The following is an 11,078-nucleotide window of genomic DNA, read 5'->3' on the forward strand; positions in this document are numbered from 1 at the left end:
TATATTTCATTAAATAACTATAATGCCCTTTCTTATTGAATTACATTTAATATATTTTTCTTATCTAACTAAATGATGAAAATATTCATATTAATTTGATGAAATATTTTTCATTAAATTTGCATAAATTGACCTTTAATTTTTTTTTTTAATGAATTATTTAAATAAAAAAATTTAGTAGAAATTTTTTTAAATTTTTAATGAATATATTACATGAAAAGAATGTATTTTTTTCAAATGTATTTTATTAATTTTTCATCAATATATTGTACGAAAAAAAAAGATATTTTTTTACGATAAAAATGTTTAAATTGGTTATAATACGTTTTATTATAAATAATAAAGTTTTAATAATAAGTTAAACAATTTAGAAAATGGTAGTTACAAATCTATTTATCTATTTTTTTTTTTCATTTTTATGATAAATTGATACTAAAAATAAAATGAAGGTAAATAGTATAATTAATATTTTCATAAGAGAAAAGATAATAAAAATAATTTAATAAGAAACGAAAATTTTAATGAGAAATGGTAAAATAGTCTTTTGTGATGGATTTGTTCTTAATTGTAACAAATCAATAGTTCAGGGGCGATTTTTAGTTCAGTGGGTTATTTGCAAAAGGGCAATAGTTTAGGGGGGTTTTTTTGCACTTAACCCTAAATCATATAATTATTCATCTTAAACCATTGCATACCCACCCATTTATACCAAATCACTTTCTCATTCGGATCCGATATGGGACAAATGACCCTTGTTACATTCTCCCCCCACCTAAACTCGCAACGCCTTCATAGCGGCTCGGGCCACCCTGCCTATCCTGGTTGGCTCACCCGGGCACTTGGCGTGATACCGGATCAAGAATTGGGTCTGGTTCTGATATTAACTATAACGGGTAAACGCTTACCCATTTACCCAAAAACTCAAGTTGTTGGGTAGTGTTACATACCCACCCATTTATACCCAATCACTTTCCCATTCAAATTCGATGTGAGACGAATGACCCTTATTACACCGAGGCAAGCGTGTAATCAATAAAACAATTTTTATAAATATTTATTGAAATAATTCTCGTATCAAGTAAATAAGCAAAATAAGAAAACAGAAGACTATTATTATCAGAAAAAAATAAAAATTGGAATGGTAAAGGTAAAGGTAAAGGTAAAGGTAAAGGAAAAGTAAATATACACACATCCTTTTTTCCACACCATTGTACGCTTTAAAGACTATTACAAAATTTTATCGCTAGACAAAACTGATTAAAAAATTAAGAAATGTCTCCTATAAACACAAATAAAATACTAGTAGTTTGTAAACAATATTATACAATTTGACAGTGTTCTCTTCCCCGAATGCCATAGAAATTTGGTAGAGCTATTATCGTGCTTCAACTTCAGAAAATGTCGTGTCATTTGGCAGACGCTTACCCATTTACCTAAAAGCTCAAGTTGTTGGGTAGTATTACATACCCACCCATTTATACCCAATCACTTTCCCATTCAAATTCGATGTGAAACGAATGACCCTTATTACACCGAGGCAAGCGTGTAATCAATAAAACAATTTTTATAAATATTTATTGAAATAATTCTCGTATCAAGTAAATAAGCAAAATAAGAAAACAGAAGACTATTATTACCAGAAAAAAATAAAAATTGGAATGGTAAAGGTAAAGGAAAAGTAAATATACACACATCCTTTTTTCCACACCATTGTACGCTTTAAAGACTATTACAAAATTTTATCGCTAGACAAAACTGATTAAAAAATTAAGAAATGTCTCCTATAAACACAAATAAAATACTAGTAGTTTGTAAACAATATTATACAATTTGACAGTGTTCTCTTCCCCGTATGCCATAGAAATTTGGTAGAGCTATTATCGTGCTTCAACTTCAGAAAATGTCGTGTCATTTGGCAAACGCTTACCCATTTACCTAAAAGCTCAAGTTGTTGGGTAATATTACATACCCACCCATTTATACCCAATCACTTTCCCATTCAAATTCGATGTGAAACGAATGACCCTTATTACACCGAGGCAAGCGTGTAATCAATAAAACAATTTTTATAAATATTTATTGAAATAATTCTCGTATCAAGTAAATAAGCAAAATAAGAAAACAGAAGACTATTATTACCAGAAAAAAATAAAAATTGGAATGGTAAAGGTAAAGGAAAAGTAAATATACACACATCCTTTTTTCCACACCATTGTACGCTTTAAAGACTATTACAAAATTTTATCGCTAGACAAAACTGATTAAAAAATTAAGAAATGTCTCCTATAAACACAAATAAAATACTAGTAGTTTGTAAACAATATTATACAATTTGACAGTGTTCTCTTCCCCGTATGCCATAGAAATTTGGTAGAGCTATTATCGTGCTTCAACTCCAGAAAATGTCGTGTCATTGGAACATGGTTTTCGCCCTCTTCCGGGTGAATCAACATCCATCACAATTTAAGTGTGTAGAAAAGGCAAGCTGTTTTGGCATAGGTAAACTTGTTCTTTCACTGCTAAGCATTGAAACAACACCCGACATGGTTGGCCGATCTTTTGCACTTTCTTGGATGCATAACAGAGCAACCTGAATGCATTCCATAAGTTCATCCACCAGATCTGAATCAGCAAGAGTTGGATCCATCAATTCCAGGCAACGACCTTCTTTCCCCAGATCATAACCCTTTTCATTTCCACATTGGAATATTGAAATGAATGTAAAAAGTGTCAGAGAATAGAACTTTATAAAGTTAGTGTTTAGTGTATATACTGCAGGGTGTCAGACAAGAAAATATATATAGACAAAGGCTTGGAGAAGATACTTACATATCCTAGCAAATTTGAAGAGCGGTCCGATTCATAAAAGGTAGTGTTCTTCCTGCCACTTATGACCTCTAGCATAATGACTCCAAAGCTAAATAGAGAAAATGCCGTGAACTGCATACTCTGGAGACATATAACCACTAGTTCCCAGTATTTTCAAGAAGTATGTTAAAATATGAAGAAAGTGCTTATATTAAAATATGAAGAAAATGCTTATGAGTGTTATGGTAACCATGCCACACATGTATAAATGAATTTGGGCTTGTACTTGTGTGAATGTTCGTGCAGTGCATGATCAAATAAATACGAATCACTTACTATGTTCTAACAACCCTCTTTGTTTTTTCTCGTGAATTATTTTCATTCAAAATTCTTGTCATGCCAAAATCTGATATTTTGGGGTTCATGTAATTGTCCAACAATACATTGCTGACTTTGAGATCCCGATGAATAATTCTTAGAGTATTTGTGAAGATAGAGAAGACCTGACCAATCCCTTCAATTATGTTTACATGCTTTCTCCAATCTAGTATAGTTCCCTTGGATGTATCTGCACCAGTTGTGCATCAATCAAATCATATGGACAAAAGATAAAAGTCAAAGAAAAAGATGTACATAGATGACCCAAAAATATTGACAAACCAAAAATGAAGGAATCCAAGCTGTTGTTGTGCATGTACTCATAGATTAATATCTTTTCTTCTGGTTGAATGCAATAACCCAAAAGCCTGACAAGATTTCGATGTTGGAGCTTGGAAATTAATTGAACCTCGTTTTTGAATTCCTCTATTCCTTGTCCGGATAATCTAGAAAGTCTTTTCACTGCAACATCATATCCTAGTAACTTGCCTGCGATAACCAGATATGCTTGTCATTTCTTTAGCGTAAAAACAAGATTCTACAATCAATACCACATTCATATCAGAAATTTCAGTGGTAACTAGCATAATGCCATAACACGTTGCTTCTTTTTTTCAATTCTTCATTTCTTTTTGGTGTGTCTGTTTGTGTGGGACTGTGATTAGGGTTCTGTAACAGACCATAAATACGTTGCCCCTGATTCCTAATAAATTAGCACTAATGTTATGTCACCACATGGTGGTTTTGATCTGAATAAAATACTGATTGTAAACGTATGCAGAGGAGACAATCAAATCTGACACATATTTCCCATTTTTAAGACTGAAGTAAGAAATGAATTCATTCATCTTTTTGGTCATTTTGTGTAATGACACCTTATAAACAGGACCAAAACCGCCCTCTCCGAGCTTATTTGCATCACAGAAGTTATCAGTGACTGTTGCAATGCAAGAAAAATTGACCAGTGGCAATTCATGACCCTTCCTGCTGAGTTCAAGACCATTTGCGTTGCTACCTTCATCAAGAATTGTAACAGTAGTACCAACCTGAAACAATAATAATGACGCGCTCTCCCTGGCATCTTGTCTCCCAGTCGTATCTGGACCATATCACAAAGATATTCTGGTTAACATCATGTGAATGTTGTTCTAAAGATGGGTAGGCCAGTTTATAAAATTGATAGGTACCTATACAGTTGTTCTTTCTCCGTTGTAAATAACACCATACAAAGACAAGCATAAGCATTGCGAAGGAAACCAATGTAACTATAACAATCAGCAATAGCCTCCTCTTCTCTTGAATATCTACCGGGAACATAAAGAAACAAAATATTTCCGCCGGAATTATGCAAATTGATGATTAAAAAAAAAGTTAAATTACCCCTTCATCATTTTAATAATGTCAAGATTAATGGCTGATAAAAAGTTAGGCATATGTGGTAGTGATCTGTTAATCTAGGTGGCTATGTTTAGCTATCGAGAATCACACGTATGGCAAATTGTAGTCAAGCATCATATCTCAATTTTCATATTGAAACCTCCTAAACAAATTAGCAGTTCAAGTAGAGAGAGATTGGAGTTGAAATGTCATATGGCCTGATTCATATCATTTATTATGAGTGTCCAAACTACCTAGAAATAGTGTTCGTTCATCAGAAAAAAAATGCTTTCATATTCTTAGTAAGGCCTACCAGAATTTGCAGGAGCATCCCCGCGGACATAGATAAGGTTGTCATTGCCTTTTCCTATCTCGTTGAGAAGATCCTTTTTGTCCCCATAATAAAGCTCACATCCTGTTCCATCATCGTGAAAAGAAGCATATGCAGTGCAGGAACAATTGCTTCTGCACATAATCTCGCAATCACTTGGACCCACACGAATTGATGCACTTAAAATTATCGAATTTGGCATTGACCCTCTGATCTCCGAGAACTTATCATCGTCTCTGCACACGGATGGCATTGGTATCAAACAACCTTTAGATTTCAAAAGCGAATTGCCTTCACATCGTGTTTGATTTACAAATTCAACCCCGTGATCCAACATAGTGAATTCATTGATTTCCCCGGTTGAAGTCAATACAATCCATGAAAAACTATTATTCCCTTTATGCTTGAATGTCAGGCTAATCTCCCTGCTGCTGGATGCATAGATGAAATTGTATCTGTCCGACTCAAAGAAGAATCTGAACCTATGACCATCCCAGAAACCGATCTGTCGAAAGGCAAGATCTCTACGCCAAACCTTGCAGACTGTCCGATTAGTCCAATCCAAACCTACAGCATATGGTCCAGTAGTTGGGACCAATGGACTTACCCATGAAACAAGAAAATTTAACTTAATGCTTTTAGTGTCCAAGTTGAATATTCCCAATTTCACGCCAGGCAGAAATGTATCAGATAGATAGTTAAAACTCTGCCAAACATTATTCCCTGATTCTGTAAGAATCAGATTGCCCGCATCAAGAAGCTTGGCGCTTGTGTTACTACTAGTCGTGAGCATTCCATAGTTTACTATTATGGGTATCCGCCTAACGTCCGTGATCACCATGTTCCCATCATACCTTATTGTTAGAAGTCCTGAAGAGTCCAAAATGGGATTGCCGCGGTTTGCTACCCAAACTGGCTTCTTGTGCTTATCATTCTTCAACCAAATTCCCATGTAGTGATTGCTGGATGATCCACCTGAGCTGAAAAAGCCTAACACAAACACCCCACCAGCAGAGATTAAGGTTTCATTGTTTCTCAGTATGTCTCCAGGCCTGAGGGTGTCTGTTGACTGACCAAAGCATGCAAAGTAGCAGCATGACATTACAACATAAACAAGAAAAGCTAATCGGTTTGCCACTTTTGTGTTGGCCATTACAGAGAGGCTACTAGTCCAAAGAAACTGCAGATTGATTAAAAATACTGAATGAACTGAAACCATAGAGGGAGAGAGGCTAAGATATCAGGGGCATAAAATTGAATGACAAAATTGATAGGTGGTTCATCCTTTCCAGAAGTGAATTAATATTCATAACGCGTTATGCTCAAGAAGTATAGATTTCAATGAATTTGACAGGTCTGACTTGACAAGGCTTCTTATCTTAAAATAAACTATAAGACCAAAACCCTGTCTTCTTTTACATTCCACAGCAGCACTAACTTACCGTGTTAAACACTTGGAAAATCAAATGAAACAACTAATTATCTTGATGATGGGGATAATGAAAAGCAAAACTATGACCAACTACAATATGTCCTGACAATGTTTATGGAAAATAATGAACCAGTGTTTGGTGCAATAATAGAAGTTGGCCTGTCAAATTTAGGAATGTAGATTCAAATACGAGGACAGTTAAAATATTCATTCAGTTAGTGCCATCTCAACATGCATCCTCAATTAAAAGAAGCCATATTACTTTTTTTACTTTTTTCCGGTTTATGGAAAGAAGCTCATTATTCAAATTGAGACAATGATTAAAGAATTGGGCTAGAGGTAAATCCCCACAATCAAAATTTGTCCAAACCCAACTATTTGACCGGCTGGCTTGACTATTTCAAACAAAAAAAAAAAAAAAAAAAAAAAAAAAGAAGTTGAAGAAAATAAAGTCTAAATGAATTATAAAATGATTTCATTGCTATGGTCAAATAGAAATTAATTAGCATACTCACCAATCCAGTTCAATTCTCAAGCCACTGACTGAGTCTTGCAATTTGCAAGTACTTAGTGGGTCATCAATCCAGTTCATTAAATTATTGTAAAATGATTTGAGGAATGTAAAAAGTTGTCTGTTGTTGTCCTATACCTATCCTATTGTCATCTGAAACCTAAAACAGCAAGTTTCTTTTGTCAAAGATTCCGGTCGGCTAAATAAATGTTTTTTCATGGTTCAATTCTATCTATCTAAGGTCAATTCAAAGAGTAATTTTTCAAGTGACGTTTAAACGAACAACAAAAGTAAAACATGTCAAAGCTAATAGAGGTCAAATGCATTTCTTTACACAACCTTCTTAATTATCAACGAATGACAATAAAATAATTGATAAAATATTATAAGATATTTGAATTTATATTCAAAAGAGATTATACATATACCTGATCACATCTTGATGCTTGAAGACATTAAAAGTTGGGTGTGTATGTTCAAAAATTTCAACTCGCTTATCTGATCGATAATCAAAGCCATAGAAATTACAAAATGTGAAAAAGAGATAAAGTGGGTTCCAAGAGTTGTTTATGAGAGAATGGGCCATGGTGGTGGAGTTAGCAGTCGTTTATTGGGTGTACCGTGTCCAGTGGAGGGTTTGAGATGCACGGTGGTCAATGTTTCTGGAGATGGAGGCGAAGGTGGAGCCCGGCGACGGCGACAAAGGTCCCGGCGGTGAGAATGATGTGTTAGTGTGAGTCTGCGAATGACTGCTAGGAAGTCTTCGGTGACGAAGATAAACAATGGCAACGATGTACTACAGGCCCTACAGGGGTCGTATTTAATTTGTGGGTTGCATTAAAGTTTTTCTAAAATAAATAGGAGTGGGGGGTTAAATTATACTAGTAATCTTTTACTTCTGAATAATCTTTTTTTTTTTTTTTTTTTTTTGAAAAGTGACACATTCACAAATTCTTTTTTAATTAAATAAATAAATAGGATGTTAGTTATATTTAATAATTTAAAAAATAAATAAATATATAAAAATTAGGTGTTAATTTCATTTAATAGTTTAATACTTAATCTGAGAGCGTTCAAATAAAGCTGAATAAAAAATAAATAAAATAGTCAAAAAGCACCTACCGGTTGCTCCATGGGACTTTTAACATTTAAGTCTGTGTTTTGAACAGAAGAAATATCACTCAAAGCCACATTTGAACACGAGTACCTTTGATGTGATTATGGGTATTTTCATAATATGTATTTTTTCAGTAAATCACTAAATGATAATACTTAATTTTGTTAATAAATGTTATACATATATAATATTATAGGAGGGTTAAGTGCAAAATATATAAAAAAAAATGTGTAAGAAACACCTTTACTAAAAATTAAGTACTTTTTTTTTTTTTTACAAGGCAAGAAGGTTTAGAAGTTAGATTAGCAGTGCAAAGATTCGAAGCATGGCACTTTCAAAATCCACCGGAGCACCAATCACTGGGCTATCGAGGCATCAACTTTTTGAGCAAATTATTCCCTAATCATCAATTTTTTTATAAAAATCCTAAAATACCCTTGCTAATGTAAGAAAAAAAAAAAAAAAATTGTATTTAGGTAATTTCTAAAGCAAATTGCTTAATATATATATATATATATAATTTGAAGATTTTATATATATAACACGAAACTAACATCACAAAATATTTAATTGGTGAAGACATGGAGAGAACGAACAACGAACGTGTTTATTCGTGGAATTTGAAATATAAAGATTATTAATATTTATTCAAGATGAGTATTTTCAATATGTCCCGAGTCATACATACTTTTTACAATAATAAATGTTGTGTTGATTTTGACATCATCTCAATTTGCTTAGGTTTTAGTCTATATGACCATGGAGCCTGAGATGCACAAGTTTAATTGTCCCTTAGTTGTTCAAATGTGCATGTGATTGGATGTGATCTTAATTGAGCCACAATTTCATTTTGATACTTCATAGGCTCATAGCAACATTTATATATTCCAAAAACTCAAAAATTTAAATTATGTGAACATTGTTAAATTAAACTGTTAAAAAAATTAAATTCTACACCAGTATGTTTAGAGAAAAAGAAAGATTTTGCTTCTAAAATCAGAGTTATTATGGGTTGATTGCATATATCTTTGTTAAAGATTTTGCATCTCATATATATATATATATGACAAGATCAATAAATATATAAAAGTTGTTGAAAAAATTAAAATAAAGAAACAAATATGAAAGTAACCTGGGAAGAGAGTCCCACCAAATAGTGAAAACAAAGAGAGAAATATAGGAGAGAGAGACCTTTCAAAAAAAATAATAATAAATTAGAGGAGAGAGGGGATATTTTGATTTTTGATTATTATATTTTTTATTTTATTATATTGGTATATATTTTAGACATTTCAAAATTTACATAATGTCTTTATTTGCACAAATTGTAAAACGTAAGGGTTTAATGGGTGAATTGCACATTTTATATATTATGAGGGAATTTTTTACACTTAACCCAATATTATATTCTTAAATTACATATGTATTATTAATATTAATCTTAAATTACATATGTATTATTAATACAGACCTAGCTTACATGTATCATCATCCTTCACTGTACATATATTGAATTTTTGTTTTGGTTAGGAATCCTTTTGGGTTGCACTGCCTTGGAAAAATTGAATATTTATTTTGATTTCAACCTTCTCAACTTATCTTGTAACTCACCCACCTCTCTCGCCGCCAAGACTGTTTTCCCTTTAGTCAAACATTAGTAAAATTTAAGAAGATCTGCAAACCGTTGTGTATATATATATATATATTTTGTGTAAATTTAATGTGTCATAATAAATTTATATAAAAATTTTGAATTATTTAATTTTAACTCTAATGATTATTTTATACCTTTTATGTAAAAATATATTTCCCAATAATAATCAACCATGTGTCATATCAGGACCCACATAACTTTTACAAACTTATTTAATATATGATTAATTCTTTAATGAAATAAGAAAGAGGGATGAAAAAAGAAATATGTTGATTTGGCTGTATAAAAGGCTGTGTAAACCTTTTTACACATTGGTGATGTGCCAATGTATCTTAACATAATGCTGGAGATGGAAAAAATTTACACATAAGTAACATTGTATATTTTACACAAAAGGGTATTTTAACATATGGCTGAAGATGCTCTAAGAAAGTAAAGAACAAAATATATAGAAAACAAGGTTTGTGTAAACTTTTTTACACATTAGTGATGTGCCAATGTATCTTAACATAATGCTGGAGATGGAAAAAATTTACACATAGGTAACATTGTATATTTTACACAAAAGGGTATTTTAACATATGGCTGAAGATGCTCTAAGAAAGTAAATAACAAAATATATAGAAAACAAGGCTTGTGTAAACTTTTTTACACATTAGTGATGTGCAATGTATCTTAACATAATGCTGGAGATGGAAAAAATTTACACATAAGTAACATTGTATATTTTACACAAAAGGGTATTTTAACATATGGCTGAAGATGTTCTAAGAAAGTAAAGAACAAAATATATAGAAAACACGCAAATTTAGCCTGATTGATTCTCAAGTGTTTTCTTCCTAATTACTAGAATATTTGTTACATAAATCACATTTTTTTTTTTTTTTTCAAATTATTACAAGCAATATAAGACTCCCAATTATCAAAGATTATATTTTACTAACATTTTCTCCACTTTTAAAGTAGCATGAAAGCAAGTGAAATAATAAGATTTTCAGCTAACTTCAGAATATAAATTTCAAATTTAATCATTATTTAGGATCCGTTTATTAAATCTTTCATTTTCTTGTTTATTACTTTCCCAAAAAGTAAAATCATGATTTTGATTTATTGATTTGAAAGTGAAATAATGTTAAATAATTTATTTTACTTTCAAAAATTTGAAATCAAAAAATAGAAAGTAAGTTTAATAATTTTAATTTTATTTTCCTCTTATATTTGTCTCTTTAATTTTTTGTATCTTTCTCTCTCTAAATTGATTACTATGTTTACTTTGCTTGCTGCAACTTCCATCTCATCTCAAAAAAGAAGAAAAACAGAATACCAGTAGTAGAATAGAGAAGAGAGAGAGAGAAAGAGAAAGAGGAAGAATAGTGAAGAAAGAGAAAAAGGAAGAGAGAGAATTCCCCATACATCATTCTTTCTTTCTTTGGTCGTCTTGTGTGTAAGAGATCGGTAACACACAGAGGC

The 11,078-nt window shown here is 31.9% G+C and overlaps 2 protein-coding genes across 3 annotated transcripts; both read right to left on the reverse strand.

Moving 5' to 3' along the window:
* Nucleotides 1-2,195: 2,195 nt before the first annotated feature.
* On the reverse strand, nucleotides 2,196-3,769 carry LOC132279962 (cysteine-rich receptor-like protein kinase 10). 2 transcript variants are annotated; one of them, XR_009471435.1, is made up of 3 exons: nucleotides 3,469-3,769; nucleotides 2,830-3,376; nucleotides 2,196-2,686 (listed from the first exon to the last, which is right to left on the reverse strand). XR_009471435.1 is itself a non-coding variant. In XM_059782040.1 (2 exons), exons 1-2 carry the CDS (start codon nucleotides 2,944-2,946, stop codon nucleotides 2,447-2,449), a joined length of 357 nt encoding a protein of 118 aa, XP_059638023.1. In that variant the 5' UTR covers nucleotides 2,947-3,769; the 3' UTR covers nucleotides 2,196-2,446. The 2 variants fall into 2 exon arrangements, 1 of the variants encoding a protein (XP_059638023.1); XM_059782040.1 differs by having other exon boundaries at nucleotides 2,830-3,769.
* An 858-nt stretch (nucleotides 3,770-4,627) lies between these two features.
* On the reverse strand, nucleotides 4,628-7,158 carry LOC132279960 (G-type lectin S-receptor-like serine/threonine-protein kinase At1g67520). Its single transcript, XM_059782039.1, has one exon. It carries the CDS (start codon nucleotides 6,111-6,113, stop codon nucleotides 4,863-4,865), a length of 1,251 nt encoding a protein of 416 aa, XP_059638022.1. The 5' UTR covers nucleotides 6,114-7,158; the 3' UTR covers nucleotides 4,628-4,862.
* Between the last annotated feature and the right edge of the window lie 3,920 nt (nucleotides 7,159-11,078).

This window comes from Cornus florida, unplaced genomic scaffold (assembly GCF_030987335.1).
Source record: "Cornus florida cultivar Cherokee Brave unplaced genomic scaffold, ASM3098733v1 CherokeeBrave_3.0.0_Hap2_Chr10, whole genome shotgun sequence".
In the NCBI taxonomy this organism is placed as follows: domain Eukaryota; kingdom Viridiplantae; phylum Streptophyta; class Magnoliopsida; order Cornales; family Cornaceae; genus Cornus; species Cornus florida.

What these genes read in the sequence shown, in the direction of transcription:
- LOC132279962 (XM_059782040.1), bottom strand. Translation starts at nt 2,946, where the DNA reads ATGCAGTTCACGGCATTTTCTCTATTTAGCTTTGGAGTCATTATGCTA. An exon ending in CTTCAAATTTGCTAGGATAT is followed by an intron (nt 2,687 to 2,829) that starts GTAAGTATCTTC and finishes GGAAATGAAAAG; the next exon opens with GGTTATGATCTGGGGAAAGA.
- LOC132279960 (XM_059782039.1), bottom strand. Translation starts at nt 6,113, where the DNA reads ATGGTTTCAGTTCATTCAGTATTTTTAATCAATCTGCAGTTTCTTTGG.